This window comes from Balearica regulorum, chromosome 4, assembly GCF_011004875.1.
Source record: "Balearica regulorum gibbericeps isolate bBalReg1 chromosome 4, bBalReg1.pri, whole genome shotgun sequence".
In the NCBI taxonomy this organism is placed as follows: Eukaryota; Metazoa; Chordata; class Aves; order Gruiformes; family Gruidae; genus Balearica; species Balearica regulorum.
In genome coordinates, this window is record NC_046187.1 from 46,005,928 (window position 1) to 46,024,397 (window position 18,470).

Below are 18,470 nucleotides of genomic sequence, written 5' to 3' on the forward strand. Positions count from 1 at the left end.
GCATGGGAATTATGTCTAAACCATACAAAACTATAGCAAAATTTGAAACACAGTGCTTGTTTGACTTAATGAATATATTCCTGAAAGCTTTTCTATCTTTTTATGTGTTCATGACTTCATATTAATTGATACCTTTTGCTATGTCCTCAGAAATAATTTTTAATAACCTAATAGAAGTGATTCCATTTGAGATCAATACCTGATTATAGGTGCCTGTATCTGTGCTAGCAGTGCTGTGTACTTACTTAAAAAATAGTAAGGTGTCTATGGCCTTTTGAAATGCTTTAGGTTAGCAGGTCACACAAGGTCAGTAAATATGGCATGGACAGTAAGAGACCAATGCTATTCTGGAACAAAGATGAAGATGAGGCTTGTTACCCTGTGGCATCTCAAATGTATGGGCGAGTGAATCAACTCTTGAGATGTTTAAGCTGCCTTTGTAGTCAATAGGTATCTAGTCAACACACCCAATGTAATGTAAAGTGTGATGTAGCTGCCTGGTTGAGTGTCTGAGGATGAGCTGATCTAAGCTCCTTTGGTTGGGTTGGACTGAAACTCTGATAACTAGAATGAGATGTTAGACATTACTGTTCTTATTGAACACCTGCAGATAGACACCTAATCTTGAACTGAATCCCATCCAGTAACCTCAATTGGGATTTTATAGGCCTGCTTTACTGGAATAACCGTGAGAGTCCTGATCTTATGTGTAGCATTTCTGAACTTAAAAAATTAGACACATACCTGATTGAATTCAAAAGATGAAGAAAGAAGTTAACAGGATGATGAGTTGCATCAATGAGGGCATTACCAGCAGAGATAAGAAGTCATTATCCCATTCTACTCAGTGCTTATCAGGCAACACCTGGAATACTGTGTTCAGTTTTGGTCTCTGCTATACAAGAAAGATATGGACAGGCTGGAGAGAGTCCAGAGGAGGGCCACCAGGATGATCAAAGGACTGGGAAGCCTGCTGTATGAGGAACGGCTGAGAGAACTGGGTTTGTTCAGCCTTGAGAATAGAAGGCTTAGTGGAGACCTCATCACCATGTTTCCAGTACTTAAAGGGTGACTACAAAGAAGATGGAGATTCCCTTTTTACAAGGAGTCACATGAAAAAGACGAAGGGTAATAGATGCAAGTTACTCCTGGGGAGATGCCAATTGGACTCTAGAGGAAAATTTTTCACAATGAGAACAATCAACCATTGGAATAATCTCCCCAGGGAAGTGATGGATTCCCCAACATCGACCACTTTAAAGATTTGGCTGAACAGGGTGCTGGGCCATCTTGTCTAGACTGTGCTTTTGTCTAAACAGAGCTTTTGCCAAGAAAGGTTGGACCAGATGATCCTTGAGGTCCCTTACAACATGTATTCAAAAGAAAAAAGAAAGATTTGCTTCTGAATCTAAACGCTATTATAAGAGGAAACTGGTCTTTAACTTCTGTTTTGGCCAAAACTGGAAAACTTAGAGCTATAAAATTTTGAGCAGGCAATCCACATTTCCGGGTGTTTTGAGAGTACTGCTCTGATAATCATGCTCTTTTATTCCATACATACTCAAAATTTTTAATCAGTTCTAAAAGTCTCAGCCTTTTAGTTTTGTTGCCTTTTTTTTTGGAAAGAGATTAAATATTTTCCTTATGTTTAAATGCTATTTGTGTGCATATTTGTGAATATTATAGCTGTTTGTGAGTTGAAGTTCTGCTTCTCACATGTGTAAAATGTTGAGGCCTGGACAGCATTGACCTGGAATTCTGTTGACAATTGTTATTATACCGCAAACACTAATGCTTCACTTCATAGAGAAGAGTTGTGTATATCCATCTGTACATGTGTCTTTCTGTGGCCGGGGCAAATAAGTGTGATTAGCTAGGTTTCTGTATATTATATTAGTGTGTATGATGGATGACAAAGTGATGTGCTTTGGTATACTTAAAATGGTTTCCATCCATTGTTCAGTAGTGCATTTCGTTTCTGTTATAGTAATGTATGTGTTGCTTTGTAGCAATTTCAGTCAAACTTCTTATTTCGTAAAGTGGTATATTTTAGTTTTGTATACTGTATTTTGTGCAGTGTTTTGGTGAGTGTACTCTTGAGCTGCTGGGAGGTAAACTGCCTAAGTGTCTTATAAGCAGGTCATTTGTCTGATGTGCCAAAAGTGGAGATTATAACTTCTACCTTATCTGACTGGAGTGCATGTGTTTTGATGGCATTGAAGTCTCTAGTATGGATGTCGCTAATAATTAGGGAGGAAAAAGCCTTTCTAGAAAGCAGGTTTTGCACCCGCTTATGGCTTTATTGGCAGTGTAATAATTCAGATGTGTTGAATATGCTTTTTGGATTTGAAACTGTTGAAATTCTGTCAGGACAGTGGATATGATAAAGACGACTCCTTTACTCTTTCATCTGTATAGATTATAATTTTGTTAATTCTCTCTTTTACTGAACAAAGAAAAACTGCACCTACTGCTAGGAGGACTAAATGGATAGACGCCTGAAAAACAAATTGGATAGTGGGATTTCAGGACCCGTAAATGGCAGCTTGAGGTGATAGTGCCTTGGGAAGAAATCTGCTCCCGTGTATTGAGAAGGGAGAGATGACTAAAGTTTCATGTTCAGTGCCTTCTGGCTGGATTTATTTCAGCAAAATGTTTGAGGGAAGGCCCATTGATTCTCTCCTCTTGCGTACCATAATTAATTATTCTGAGCAGCTTCTCTATCTGTCCTCTTTTTCATTCCTTTTTCTAGTATTGTTCCTATTCAGTGCCTCTGTACACAGCTACATTTGATGCAACTGTGAAGTTTCAGGTTGTCCACAGAACTTGGAGCTGTTGTAGTAACACTGGCTAATCTTGTTAGATTTCTCAAACAATGAGCAGCAGGCTAGACCTTAGCACCATAGACTGTAAATTCAGATGGTCTTACTCATGGTTGTTCCCTCCTTTTCTGTTAAAAACTGAAGGCTGCAAATGCTAAGGTGAAATTTACATTAGTGTTCAGTGTGGGACTTAGTCTACTCATCCTGAAGGTATTGGTAGAACTCCCACTGATTTCAAGGAAACAGTACTAGACTGGAGCTTGCAAAGTTCTAAAAATTCTACCAAATCTCTATAATGAAAGGTTAAATTCTTCAAAAATTGTTTAAATCAATTTTTTTAAAATTAATTATATAGATAGCCGAAATATTTATCTTAGTCCTTTACTTTCCCTTCTCCCATACAGACCTGAGAAAAGCCTACTTTCCTTAGCTGCTGGTGGAAACTCAATTTCTCCTCCACAGAGGGGTAAGAGTTGGCTGTGAGCAGTCTGCAATTGTAAACACTCCTTCAGATTTGAGGAACTTGCTTTTGGTGTCAATATGTTTAAGTATAATTTTGGTTTTATTATCATCACACATTTTCTATAATGTTATATATTTTTGAGTGTTTTTCAAATACAGAGTTTTTTTCCCTAGCTCTTACTGATTGCCTTAGAGCTTTCGCATGATCCTTTTGGATGATGTAACCCATTTTGAGAAACACTAACTGAGGTCATTACTTTATGAATATATTACCCCAATTAGGAGTTTTAATGTGATGCTTTCAGCTTCAAGGGAGACCAGATTACAGGCCATCTGGCAAGGCAGAACATGCATATGATGTGGGTAGCTAATACCATAAGAATCTAAATACTTACCTCGTGGTTCAGTAGCACGCTTTGTTAGAGGGATGACTGAAGGGATATTATTTGGTGATCAGGGACTGAGGAGTTTCTTTATTGCAGGTTCCTCTCACTGTGGTTTGGGAGAGTCCAAAGATCTCAGAGCTTATGCTGTTCACTCTTAGAATCGTTATTGCATATATGTACTCATGTATTCATCTACTTCAGCTGTCCAGTTTACTAACATTTACTAATTTTGCTAAATAACATGATTAGGAACTCAAGGCAATACCGAAAATAACACAAACGTATAACTCTATTTCATGTATCTACAGGCAAAGTCATCACTTTCACATTTTTCCACTTCTTCTGCAGGGTTTTCAACGTCAGGCATTAAGTGGCTGACATGCAAACATTTATACTCCTAGAGCTTGGATCTGCAAACACTTTTAAGCTGATATAATCTCTGAAAGAATTGGTCCTGCTCTATTGCTACCTCTGGCCTTTTGTTCTGTCCTTGCAATGTTTTTGCTTATACTGGCGTGAACATTTGCGTGGCCAGACAGTGAATCAGATCAGGGAGCTGATTCGAGTTGAAACTAATCCGGTATGGGGGAAAAAAAAAAAGTTGCTATTTGTTCTCCTTTCCACACCCTTATTTATGCAAGCATGAGGGGGAAGGTGACCTGGGGATATGAATGAACAGTCAGGTGGAAGAGACGGGGGACAGCTGCTTTTCATGGTAGCACTGGTTAAAGATACTTTGAAATGACACCCTTGAACTTTCATCTGTTCTGTGCCCTGTGCAGGCTTGCCAGGAAACAGTTTTGACTCTGAGGCCATGATTTCCAGGTGTACTTCTCAAGTGGTGGTGGCAGCTGAAGTAGCAGTCATTGCTAGCTCTGATTCCTGTTCCCACGTTGTATCAGCATGATGATATGTGGTAAATATGGACAATGGGGAAGCGCTCCCCTTCTTGAGGTGTGTGAGTTGTCGTTCCCCACCTCCTCTTCCTTCCCCCAGATGCTTAGGTTTTTGGATCTGGATTGTTGCATGGGGTGTGTGTGGGTGAGCAGCTGTGGACGTAATGGGAGCAAGAAAGGGAAACTTCTACTTCTGGCTTGACATGAATAGTCTGAGGGAATCCTGGGCTGGAACAAGTTCTGCCTTGCCTTCAGCAAGTTATATTCCTAAACAACTTAGCCATTTTACTTCCAGTTTTTATTTTCAGGCTCAGGAATAACCAGGCAAGTGGTTGTTTTCTTCATTGCATCTGGTTATCCTATGAAACACGTACTCTTCTTGTAGTAATGTAACAGAAAGGAACTGAATGACAGCATTTAAAAGATAAGGATAGGAAGGAGTAACTACTTCCAGCCCAGTAGTATTTGAGACCATCACATCACTTTCTTTTTGCCGCTCTGTACTTTGTATTCAATATGATGGTTTTTTCCCTGCCCTCCGTTCCAGGCACTTTTCTTCAAAACAGAGTTGGACATCTACCTTCTCTGTTTCTGCAGCTCCTCCTTACTTAGTTTTAATTGTCCAGTTTGGAAGCATGAATGCTCCTTTCTCAGAGACTGCTTTCTACTACTGTTTCATCCACAAAGAAAAAGAAAATTGAGTCAGAGTAATGCTAACGCATCAGGAAATATGGAGGTAGAGGGATTTGTGTCTGCTTAGCTTGAGAATAGGTTTCACTGGAGGTTTCTATTTCCTACTTGGTTTCCTTCCTTCTTAAAGTTTCAAAGCCTAGCTATTTACCCACACTGTGTGACACTTACAATATTTTAACTACAGGTATTCTATTTCTTGTTGTAATCTTAGACTTTCATGCCAGTTTACCCTGTGCAACTGGTTTATCTAACACAGGGATTTTTATGGATAGACTGACTCTTCCCTGAAGCCTGGGACTCTAGCACATCTGCATCTATGAAAGTATGCCAGACTGTATTTTCAGACAAGGAAGAAGTCTGAAAATCCCACCATGAGTCTGCAATTACCATTAGCTTGAGGGAATCAAATGGTGTATCACGATCATAAATGTGCAGTTTGTTCCCATGACCCATCACCATCTTCTAAGCAAGTGGTGACTTGCAAGCATTTGGGAAACAACTTTGAAGACTCTTTACTGTCAGCAAACGCACATGGTGAAAACCCAAGTGCAGTATATCTTATCTTGAATCTTGTTTATAGGTATCTTCTCTGCACCCTAGCTATAGGAAGGGATTAGAGTAATCTGGTGCATGCTGGCTACAGAAGGAGGGCTTGAGCAATGAAGGCTCTGAATTAAAGATGATTTTAGCTGCTGACTTATGGAAAGATCATACTTGCATATTTTTCTGTCTTAGTTCTGATAGCCATAGCAGTAGAACGTTACCTACTTACTGGGTAATGTAAAGCAAAATGCTTAGAAGTTTCTACTGCATTTGAGATATAAAAGCATATGCTACCTGGTATATAGAGGAAACTAATGTGCCATAAGGATAACATGTTCAATATTTCTTTTGTAGAAATCTCTGAATAAATATTTCTTGGAAATCTGCTCATGCTTGCACAGTATATCTGGAAAACATTCTCATTTTCTCTCATTACTCAAATTCAAGCGCAGAATTATTTTATGGAAAAGTGAACAAGACTTCTGGAAGAGAGGAGGCATTTTTTGTGTGCAAGTTCTATGGCAAGAAACAAACTGTAGAGAGCTCGTTTCAGAGCATACTCTGAATAACTTTATTTTCCTCCACGTCTCTCTTTAGAACCTATATTATATCTTATTATGTGGTAGAATGTGATTTTCTTTGAGTATCCAGTAATGTTTTAGATCATTTTTAAGACACTGTATATGTCATCTTGTTGGACTGCATGGTCTTACTGACACTGCTCACTTTATTTTTATGTACCTATTGAACAAATATATCAGTGTGAAATGATGTAATGTTTGTGAATTTTTCCTCAAATTTTGGGGTACAAATTACTTTTATTGTGGGTTGAATTGTCTGTATTTTTAAAAGCAGAGGGGAAAAAGGAATAAGAAAAAAAAAATGCATTCAGAAAGCCTTGGGTATGTAAACACTAAAGTACATTCCTTAAGCCAGTCTAGTAACACTTGATTATTTTCCCTGGAACTAGTGCTAGTACATTTGCTCATTTGCTGTTCATTAAGACTTGCATTGTAGTTGACTGCAATATTTGTTATGCCAGTTGAAATACAATGAATACTAGGACTCTTTTTTTTCCCCTAAGTGTATTTTTGTCTGATTGCAGGCAAAAGTACTGGAGCCTTGAAAGCCAGTTTGTTTATCAATTAAAATGGGATCTACTTGTAGAATAATCATATCCATAGTGATTATGTAATGTTGTTGATAAAATTGCTTTCACCACCCACCACTAAGCTAACTTGTGTTATCCTGTGATGGTTGACATCAGGCACCATTTTTCCTCTTCTGATGTTGTATGTCGAAGGGTTGTTGATTTTGTTTGTGCCATCTTGAGGTGTTTTTGTGCAAGATAACATTGAAATCTTGACTCTCCTTTGCTGCGGCTGCCCCCAGTTCAGCTTGCCTGCAGCCCTTTTCCAGGGGCTTGCCCTCAGCATATGGTAGACTGCTTTCCAGGTATCCCCTCCTTCTCAGACCACCTCTGTGGAGTAGGATGTAATCCTATCACAGCAAAGGCATTGGAGACTGTTCAAAAAAACCAGTCAGGATTTTGCTTGCATGTTTTATTCAGCCGCTGGGGTTCAGGGTAAGCACTAGTGATGAGGGATCCTGCACGTAGTCAGCTATTGGGTTTGGGGTTTTGAGGCCTGTGTTACTCTCTTGAAGGTGGCGTTCTGTTTGGTTGGAGGTAGCAGTCCTGCAATTATTATGCAAGATAACCAGAGATGTCGTGTAATGGAGTTATCTTTTCATCACTTACTATTTCAGGCAGAGAAATTACCACCCTGACACAGAGTGTCTAGCTGAGTTGTGACATGGTGCAGCCCAGAGCACAGCCAGCTGTGCACGGCACACTTCTGCGTTGGTCAGAAACACTCTATTTTCAGGCTCAGCCGCTGCAGTTTTGCCGCCTCTTGTCTTGTATCGTAGTCCTGGTTTCCACATCTGGAAACTCGCCTGTAAGTTAGTATGTGAAGGAGAAAGCACATGGTATTGATGAATAGATCCATGCATGAGTAGATCCACAAAGTAGACTTGCTGCTGCCAAAAAAGGATGTCTAGTTCCTTCCCCAGCTGGGTTCTCCTTCCTCCTTTATACTGGCTCATTGGACCTCTGGTAACATGGCACAACTCATAACCTGCCAGAACATGATATATGTGCTTTTATGTTATCTTCCTGGAGCCGGTGAGTGTTTGGCTGGGTTTAGTGCATCAAATAGGGTTTGTGCTGTGTTGAGTGAGCACCAGAGACTGTGCAAAAGAGAACATGTGAATGTGTAGCGTTGGGGAACGTGGGTTGAGGTGACATGGTGGAAACCATCACTACCAAAAAGGAGGGCTATTACAGCAGCTCCAGCTGTGGCACACAACGTCCCCCTGCTCTCCTCCCTACAGATCTCGGGCCTCTGGTCCTCATTTCTAGCCTGGTCAACTAGTTTCCTTTGGAATAGCCTCTCTTCTGAGATAGTGATTCTGCTACATTTACAAACTGGAATAATATGGGCATGTGTTTAAACAGATGAGAGTTCTCTCTTTGGGATGAAAAGTATAATGTCATGATTTTGTCTCCTCTTGCTATGTATGTGTCCTTCTCAAGTACCAATCTAGCATCTCTGGCATTCTTTTTAGTGGGACCTCTTGAGAGGACTTGTTCTCTGTGTTGCCTAAATGCAGTGTGTCTGACTGAAGGCAGCTTACATGTGGGTCATTCTAGAGCAAATCAACGCTATTATTTTGTTTGGCATGGGGAGATGTTGGAAAACTATTGCTTCCATGTATTGTTAATCCTGTAGTAAAATGTCCAATTCTCTCATGTCTAGCAGTAGGGCATCAGGGAGCCATTCCCTTCCCTGTGGGATTTTTCTAGTGGGATTTTAATTTCATGTATTTTAGGGAAATACGATCTACTGCTGATAAGGTAATAGTTTCCTTCTGTTCAAGCAGACTGTAAAAATTTGGCAGAGCTTCTTGATAGCAGACAGGAACACAACATATGAAAATAACTTGTTTTTAAAAAATGGCATGCCTGACTATTGCCTGTATCCTATATATAATATGTATCTTATGTATATTTACACAGGGCATGCATAACATTGCTGCCCTTGAAGCAAGTTCTAGCCAAAGGAATAAACAAAACTTTCAAGGTGTAAAGTCAGTCCTGGCATTTTGGTTTTTGAATTATTGTTTAAGTGCATCAAACCTGGCTGGCAGTGAGCCAGGAAGAGCGTGTTTCTTGAACAGCAATATGATTAAAGCCAGCGCAGCTTGCTCTTCTGCGTTACAGGGCTGTGATCATTTCAGTGCACAGGAACGTCCTTGGGTGGAGTGTGCCATACTGCTGCTTGTGCGGTTCCGCTGGGTGAGACCTCAAGTGTTTTGTGTCTCTCAGAATTTCCCCCCAGCATGGCTTGTCACTCAGATCTTTAAAAATAGGAGGAAATAAATTGCTTATTTTTTTTATAAATGTATTAACTATGCACTTGCAGTAATTTGTTTAAAGTTAAATTAATTGGGTTTAAATCAAGATCTCTTAATAGAATTGAGTAATTTTGATTTGCAAGTGACTTTGCCAAATTACACTAAAACCAAGTCAAATTAGGAATGTGTAGCCTGAATATTAGGTGTACCACCACCTCCCTCATTCTGTTACTATGGATCATTATTTTGCATTGTGATTGGTCAGAGGAAGCTGATACGTGAAGATTTTTTTAAAATCTAAGCAGTGGTCTTGATAGAGCCTGATGTACAACAACTCTTAGTTGTTTAAAGATCCATTTAAAGGAGATTACTTCCGATCTAAGTTTATGCCATGGAAAATGTTGGCCGGTTTCTTAATTTTCCCTACAAGAAACAGCTGAAGTCTAGAATTTCACTATCTGGTGATGCAGAAAGTGTTGGAGAGGTCATGCTCAGGGAGGTGGTTTGTTCGTTCTCTACTGCTGATGATTGAAGTCCAGCTGGTGTTTCCTAGAACAGGTACAACCCTACAGCTCTGTGTGGTGTTCATAACCAGCGCTTACTCCTTACCTGACCAGCAGAAATAACATCTCCCCATCTGCCTAGCTACCGATCTCTTTGTTGCATGATTTGTATCTGCTACAGGCAAGGTTGTAAGGTATCCTGTTGCAGTCACCAGTGGAAACATTTATCTGCCCTAAAAAAGGAATGAGATCTCCCAAGTTTATTTTACATCACATGTTGAATTATAAGGGTAGGAAAATGTTTGGATGTTCTTTGTGGTTTAAATCTCAGTCTTCGGTTTAAGCATGAAGGGCTTCACATCTCATTTTCAAATGTTCAGCAAGCTGCTCCTGCAATGACGTGTATATAACTATCCCAATAATATTCTTGTATATACAAGTTTGACCTGAACAGCAGGTGCTTAAAACGTTCTTGTCCAAGGAAAAAAAAATCCTTATCTTTTTGAGGCTTTACCCTGAGAAGTATAAATATTTGGTTTTGAAAGGAGAACTCTGCTTTTTCAAAAAAAATTTATTGGCTCTTGGAAGGTACATGTGCTCAAATGAACGTACTTTTCAAAATGCAGCACTACAGTACCAGAAATATTATCCATAGTTCTTTGTTTTTTTTCTCTGTGGGGAAAACCTACTGATTGAAATTGAGATAACTGAAAATTATAGATGATCAAGCATATGGTGCTGTTACAAAGGCACACACTTTTATATATATATACACACACATACACGTATATAAAAAAAAATACGTTAACAACTTGCCAAATGATTGATACCATTTTTTGAGTTTTCCACTTCATAATATTTAAGAAAACAGAGTAAAAAATACTCCAGAGTCTTCTCTGCTTGGTGAAAGTTGAGTAACAATTCTGGGGTAGTCATTCAGTGCTGGTTTGCGTTTTTGAGGATTATGTATTTTCCTGACTAAGCGTTCGTTCTGGAATAAATACATGCAGATAGAATTGGCTGAGAATAGTTTGGCCAGACAATGTACCTACACAGTCAAATACCCAAACCTCAGTAAGCTGAAGTTACAGTGTGCAATTTTTAAAATGCAGGGTCACTTTTAACTCGTTTATGACTATCAGTATAAAAGGTGTCAGCTCATATAATCATAGTATTGTTTTGCACATGCAGCTTGGAGAGGCAAAAAGAAAATATTTGATTGTATTTGTCAGCAATACGAAATAATCTGCTGATGATCAGCTTTGTCCTTCTCTTGCAGTCACAAGGACAGGGCATCTGTAGGCCACATTTTAGGACTCTGCAGGCTACATTTGGTCTTTGGGCTACATGTTGAGCAATCCTCACTTAAAACCTACAAGGCAATTACCTGCAACATGATCGAAGATGAGACCTTCCAATCTTGTAAGATTATTCGGTGGCTGCTGGTTTCACTCTTAAAACACAATCACATCATTACATTCTTCTAAAAAACCAGCATAACTGCATTTATCCTATTTGATCATTGACCCATGAGAATCCTGCTTCATGCTCTTCATCCTGCTTCACAAAAAAGGACACCTCTGGAAACCAGCACTTCTTGTCTTGTGTAAATAACTGTGAATGTGGAGGTGTGTTAAAGCACAACAGCAATAAGTGGCTGCAGATAGGGACATATGTTGACCGTTTAGGAGAGAAAAGGTATCGATTTGCTGCTTTGTGTGCTGATATCTTTGTGGAAAAGAACAGGTAGCTATAAACATGGATATATGTGTGTGTTGGTAGCTATAGGTAGCTTTTTGGAGAGAGTGTTCCTGTTGGGGTTATTGGAAAACCAACTGTGTATAAAGCCTCTCTGCTTTAATCTTTTATACACCGCACTTGGGTTTGTGAGTTATACTCTCTGTGCATCCATTGTGTACATATAAGAAACACCTTTCCCAAGTAGAAATACAAAAGCTTGTCATGTTTGTAAATGGTGGAGGGGGTCACCAGCATGGGGGAGGGTGTGTATGTGTATTTATGTTTTTAAAAGCATCAGTAGTTCTGTAGACATTGTCAGTTTAGGATTCTACGGGGTTACTTTTATGGGATGGTTCCTTTTATTTGCATGTCTTTTAGTTTGTGATACCAAAAAAGGCTTTGAAAAAACTGATAGTCAGTGTGGGAAATAGTTATTAAACAAAACCTGTCCATATCAGCTTTTGCTGTTAGAAAAATCTGTTTTCATATATGGAGTTGAAAGATTGCCTTCTCCTCAAGAGTGCACTTCAGCTACAGTTTAGAGCAATCAGGTTGGTTCAGCTGCAGTTCTTCCCCCCACTGCCATGTCTTCAGCCATGTGTTCCCATTTTTTCAACTCAGAGAACTAAAGTGGCAGAACTCTAACCCAGAGAATAAAATTAGTTCCTCCTTTTTGCAGAAAAATTCTGAAGTAAATACTTTGCACTTAAATACATTGGTACTGAATGTTACTTTTTATCTTTGAGATCTATGTAGATTTACAGTATGTAACTTACAAAGAAAATGGTGTCATGCATGTTTGCATTTAGATTTCAAACTTTTCATGTCTTATGAGAATGTTTGGTTTTGTACTTAGTGCAGCTTTAAAGGAAGAATACTCATTGTACAGCTTCAAAAAGTGCTGAACTAAGTCAGGATATACTAAGATAAGATTGAACATTCAGCCTTCTTCCTCTTTGCATATTTACATTTTAAAAAAAAATCTTAATACCTACAATTAGATTGATCTCATCACATACTTTCTTAATATATACCACTGTGTTACGTCTGATCCTCTTGTCAGCACGTTCTATGCAAGTCTGTCATCTGTGTGGCTGCTGGAGTTAAAATAGTTGACCTGAAGCCCTCTGTGAATTAAGAGCCTGTTCCAGTCTACTCATTTATATTACCTGGGCAGTCACTGGAAAGAAGTAGACACCTCAAAAAGGCAGTTTGGTCCCCTGTATCTTTGGGTTCCTGTCTTCGATGGAGTGAAGTGCCCTCTGAGGGGGCTCTCTCTGTTGACCATAAAAGGAAGTTGTATCTTGGATCAAATGCCTAGCAGGAATGGGGATAGAGTTAGGTGAGATGATCTGGAGAGTTAATGTTCTGTTAGTTCAGTTACAGGGGAAAAATAAAACTCTTTTCCTAGAGGGAAAGGAGAAAGAGAACCACCATAAAACATGAATAACATATGACTGTAAAAATTAATGAAGTGGGGAGGAGGGGGGGTTGAAAAAATGTAATAGCTGAGATTACTTCTCACTTTTGGTCACAAATGCATTTAATTTTAAGATGTTATCAAAAGACTTTATTGATCCAATTATTTCCGAATACTCTGATGCAAAAAATAGGGGTTTTTTTCTTGAGTTAGGATATTATTAAGTCAAGGGATGTGGAATGATCTAAATAATCATTTACCTATTGTACCCTCATTCCTGATTTTGCAACTGATCTCTTAAATACTGTTTCTTACACTGTTGTGGCAAAGAAAAACTTAAATAAAATTGAGCATCTGCTTAGTAACCAAAGACAAGCTATGGTTTACAATTCTATAACTGTGGATTACAGGCAAAGAAACAATTTAGTTGTCAACAGATTTCAGCAGAGGTCTCTTTAAATCCTTTCTTTTTCTCCTATAAAGAAACAACACAAATAGAAGATCCCAGGAAACAATGGAGGCAAGAACAAGAGAGAATGTTAAAAGATTATCTTATGGTAGCCCAGGATGCTCTCAGTACTCAGAAGGAACTGTACCAGGTGAAAGAACAGAGGCTAGCACTTGCACTGGATGAGTATGTACGGTTGAATGATGCCTACAAAGAAAAATCAAGCTCTCGTACAAGCTGTAAGTACAGTAGAGAATACAATGTAACTTCTTTGATCTTGTGCCTTGCAGGGGATCCTGTTTCTCTTTAGGATGAGTTTTCAAGGTTTGCTATGAACACCTTGTACTCTGGCTTTTTTAGAGGTAGCATCCCTACTTTTTTTTTTTCATAAAAAAATTTTCTGCTGGAGAGAATCCTCTTCCCTCTGATACAATTGAACTCCTTTGAGTTGTGGTTTAGAGCAGTTGCTTCTGAAATCTATGTTGTCATGCAGTTTGTCAGAACAAAATTCTGTCAAATCTTGGTTCAAAGCAAATAGGATCTCTTGCACCTTTTGGCTGCATACTGAAATGATCCTACTGTGTTGATGGGTGTCTGCAGTAGACCAAGAAGGAAGTTTGTTGCTGCTTTATAAAAATAGCATACAATAATTTTGTATCCCATGTACAGTGATCAGTGGTGAAGTAGAGATACATCTTACAATGTTGGACAAGGAATTGGCATGCAGTAAAGTGCTGTGAGAGGCCTGTCGTTGGCCAAACATCTCTCTTAGAAGTAGATGGTGTGATAAAAGTAACATGTACAGCTGTGGAAAAACTGACTGGCAGACCTCTGAGGCTTCTCAATAAATCTTCTTCTGCTTTCCAACAATCTCCTTAGAAATTACAACTTCCAGGAAGAGGTGATCACAAGATGGCTCAGCTAGAAGAATGGGGACAGGGATAGAAAGCCAGGGAGAATGAGGTGCTACATTAGGATCCTGGGATAGGCAAAGGAGGAGAGATGCCAAATAGTGGTAGGGGAAAAAAAGGGGAAAGTTTTGTTTATTCCTTAATTATTGCCATCCTGCAATACTGACTACTCTAAAAGGATATAGGGGTTTTTTTTAAAGTACTATATGTTTTTCTGCACTTTGTAGTTTAGATCAATGTGGATTCATTGAGGAAGGGGCTAATTAATGATTTAGAAGCACTTCAAATATTTGTCCTTTTTTGTCTTTTTTTAAAAAAGTATTCTCAGGTTCCTCATCAAGCACAAAGTATGACCCTGACATTCTGAAGGCTGAAATCTCCACTACAAGATTAAGGGTAAGAGTGCTTAACTCATATTCATTTCTATTCTGTGTGCAAAGTTTATGACTATAGAATGCAAAGCTTGAACTAGCAGAGGTATCTTGTACCCTGATACTGAAACCTCCTGATACTCTCATTAAATACCATTCTGAGGTTTTTAATGAGTTTTTAAAGCTGTCTGTTACTTTCAGATAACACATTTTTGGGAAACTTTGACAGATACTCTAATTAGAAGTGGGCTTAAATAATCTGATAACTATTTTCACTTGTATGCTTTTGTTTTTAAATAGAAGAGTAAAAAACTTCAGGTGAAAACAGAATAGCAGTAGGCTATTCTGTGAGCTGCAGCTGCAGCTAGATGACTGTTTCTACACTGTCTTCTGTGAGAAACGTACCATTAGCTACATGAACTGCCTCACAAATTTCTGTTGGTTTAAAAAACACTTTTCAATAATGGTGTGAAACTTTGCTCTGTTTTCTCAAAATGGAACAGTTCAGATCAAGAATGAAGGTTTGTGTTAGCATTTAGAAATTGCTAGCGAGCAAAAATCCATTATTTGGTCAACTGTTCAGTATGGTCACTAACACTCCATGTAGGAACTTTCATTCACAGATTAGTCGCTACTGAATTAATCTTGTATAAGAAGAAATAACGTGTAAGAGATTTTAAATCTAGGGAGTTCATTTATTTAAGCTGTGGCATACAATGCTCTGTGGATAGCCTGGGCTTTCTGCAGTTAGTAATGAAAAAAATTAGATCAAACCACACAGGTTAAAAAGACAGCACCTCACAGCATAGTCCTTCGATGAGGGCTGGAATATAGACTCGGAGGGAGCAGAATCAGCACAAGCGACAGCAGTTACTCAGCTCTTCCATTGCCCCCTCCTGGTTTCCACACAGAGCAGCACTCATAGAAGCCTCCCAGAGTAACATCCTCTTTCACCTGCAGTAAGAGTTATGGTTAGGAGTCTAAACAACTAATGTTTAAAAAGAACTGTGGAATAGGTCATTAAAATTTTAAATCCCAGTATAAATCAGGGATGGAAAACACTGTAAAACTGGTGTCCGGATGTTGCCCTCCTGACTGTACACCTGTTCATCCTTTCCAATCTCAATTTGTAGTCCCTTATCCCTTAAGAAGAAGGGAAGGCAGTTAGTGAGAGAACTTATTTCCACCCTGGAGGAGGTGGGAGGAAAAATTTTGGAAGTTTAGTAGGGAGAATCAACAGCAGTAAGGACCCTGTCAGGAGCAAGAATGAAAAGACAAGGTGAAAGCCTCTTTCTAAAATGAGTGGAGCAGTAACAGATGTTCCCTTTGGCAAGGGGATCACGGGTATATTGGGGAAATTAACAGTGTTGTTGAAGAACAAAACACATGACCAAATTTAAATATAGTCACCTACAAGTTAAAGAGGAGAAAATTCAGACATGGTCCTGTGCTCAGTGTTTCCTGTTACTTAGCTCTTATCACCTCCCAGCTGAAGATGCAGAAACACTGAATCACCTCTTGGCTATACATGTACAATTCATCCACTCTCTGAGGAGAGAGGCAGATGCTTTAATCACAGTAACTCATTTTTTGGAGGTGCTGTCCTCTCTTCGTTGTTTCTCAGAGTCAAGGATCCTAACATCCTGCTGGTTCCCAACATCTGATTTATTGGCATTGCAAAGTCCAAATGGCATACATGCCTAAAATAGGTGACCTGAATCTTGTCTGCAGAGTTTAGAAGGGTGCAGTCCAAGAATATCTGTATCAGCACAAAGTGTGTTGTCATCCAAAGCCACTGGATATGAAAATCATTGAGATAAGAAAAAATGAAGCCCTGTGATGCTAGGGCTGGGAAGTGGTTTTCATGGAAGATGGCAAGAGAGGTATGAATGTTATCATAGTTTACCCTTATTTGAATGTTTGAAGATGCTTGCTAATATGCCACCTTTTTGGCATTTTACAGTATATGCATGTGTGGGCTTAATGGGAAACAAAGTTAGTCATTAGTAAGCTGCTAGCCAGCTAGTTAGAATTTGGACATTGTTTAGTGACAGTTAGGTCAGATGTACTAAACCTGTTTCTCTCTCTCACTGGCTGGGGCTTACTGGTATCATCAGGTTAATGGTGGCTGGAGGGGGAAACTCAGCATTCGAGGAAGTTCTGAATTGGCCTTTGGCCTTCTCCTTGTTAACTGTGCTTAGTACCTGCATGTGGAGCCTTTTGGATACATGGAATCACCCATTGCACAATAGGTCATAGAGAAAATCTGACAGAAATCGGAGAGCTGTTAAAGGAAATAAGCAGGAAAAGAAAGACCTTTCTCACAATATTAAAATTGAAGGATCTGATCCTCCAGTGGACTCTGAGTGGGGCCATTTGGGGTCTTAATTACTCTATCAGTAAGATAATTAAACAATACAAAGCATGTGTGATCACAGTATGTTTTATGCATATGCAGTGAGTAGGGGATGCACCGTTATAAAACAGCAAGAGGGTTTTTATGTCATTGTTCCATTAGTACTCGAGTGCTGGGAATAGAAGGGGGTTAGCAGAGGAGCCTGCTTGAAGGTGCAGTTAGAAGGAGGAAGCAAGAGACCTGTCAGGTGACTTAAGATGATGTACAGAAGCAGTAGGAAGGAGGTGAAGGGTAAAACAAATGAAGAGTTGTGGAAAAAAAAGGGAATTACATGGAAGTTTTGAAGGAGAAGACAAGGAGCACAAGAATAGTTTAATGCCAGTATAGTGCAGTAAACACAGAGTCTATATTATGATGTAGGTCACGTCCTAGGATAATGTGCCTAACTCACATTTCTTGATAATGAAATGATGATGAATTACAGCAGAGGACACTCAGAAGATGATCTTGAGGAAAAATGTAAGGGGTTTCTGAGAGATCCAATCCTTTAAGTTGAAATCAAGTGTGCCTTCAGCTATTACTATAAATTCACATTTCTGATTTTAAAAAAAAAGTTTAGCCATTCTGTTTCTCAGAGAAGTTGAGACTTCTTTCATATTCTACACATTACTTTCCCTGGAACATAGAGATGATGTCTGTTCATTTTCTATAACCTTGACTGGAATGCTTGAGAGATTATTCTTGAGGTTTTTGTGCTAGTCAGGGAAGAAATAGTTAAGGAGCGCTGAATGCGTACTTAGAGTCATTGCCTGTATTTATCATGCTAACTATTCATTATGGTCAAAAGAAAAACAGTTTTCTGTCAAGTAAAGCAACTAGCGATGATATTTTCCAAAAGCCTGAGTCTAACCCCTCATCTAGAGAACAGATTGTGCTTTGGAGAAAATGGAGATTGAAAGCATTTTATTTCTGTCACAGAAAATTCATTAGCCAGAAGCTACAAACTTGAATGTCTAAGTATCATTCACAAACCCATGTGAGGAACCCCGCAAATCACTGGAAATTTTAGATGTACAAAGCATTTTAAGTCTCTTGTAAAGCTACAGCAGCTGCTGATGCTCAGTACTTTTAGTCACATCTTTTAGTCACCTGACATGTTGGGAATCTCACTGGGGTTTTTAAACTTTTTTTTATTTGAAGAATAGCACTAAGAAGTCTTAAGGGGATTTGGATGCAAAAAGTCTTGGAGACATATTGAAATTAATTTCAGTTTAAGCAGTCAAAATTCTTCATTTTAATATAATCCACTTTTCAAAAGAGTTGAATATCTGAGGACCTATATGAAAACAAGCAAGAATTTCACAGTGGTAGGCGAGAGCAGAGGACTTCCAGCAGGCTTTTCCTTTTTTTCCACTTTACTGATTGGAAAGTTAAAAAGCCTAACAATATCTGGCTAGTATGTAGAGTGCAAATGAGCCAGATATAGATGTATAAATACCAAA

At 38.9% G+C, this 18,470-nt stretch overlaps 1 protein-coding gene across 3 annotated transcripts in view; it reads left to right on the forward strand.

The window, feature by feature from the left end:
- Positions 1–18,470, forward strand: part of WWC2 (WW and C2 domain containing 2) — a 103,859-nt gene that overhangs the window by 36,331 nt on the left and 49,058 nt on the right. For all 3 annotated transcript variants that reach the window (XM_075751941.1, XM_075751940.1, XM_075751942.1), the window contains exons 3-4: positions 13,366–13,569; positions 14,561–14,637. In XM_075751941.1, the coding sequence (XP_075608056.1) occupies positions 13,366–13,569; positions 14,561–14,637 (281 nt within the window). The remainder of the gene's footprint in view (positions 1–13,365; positions 13,570–14,560; positions 14,638–18,470) is intronic.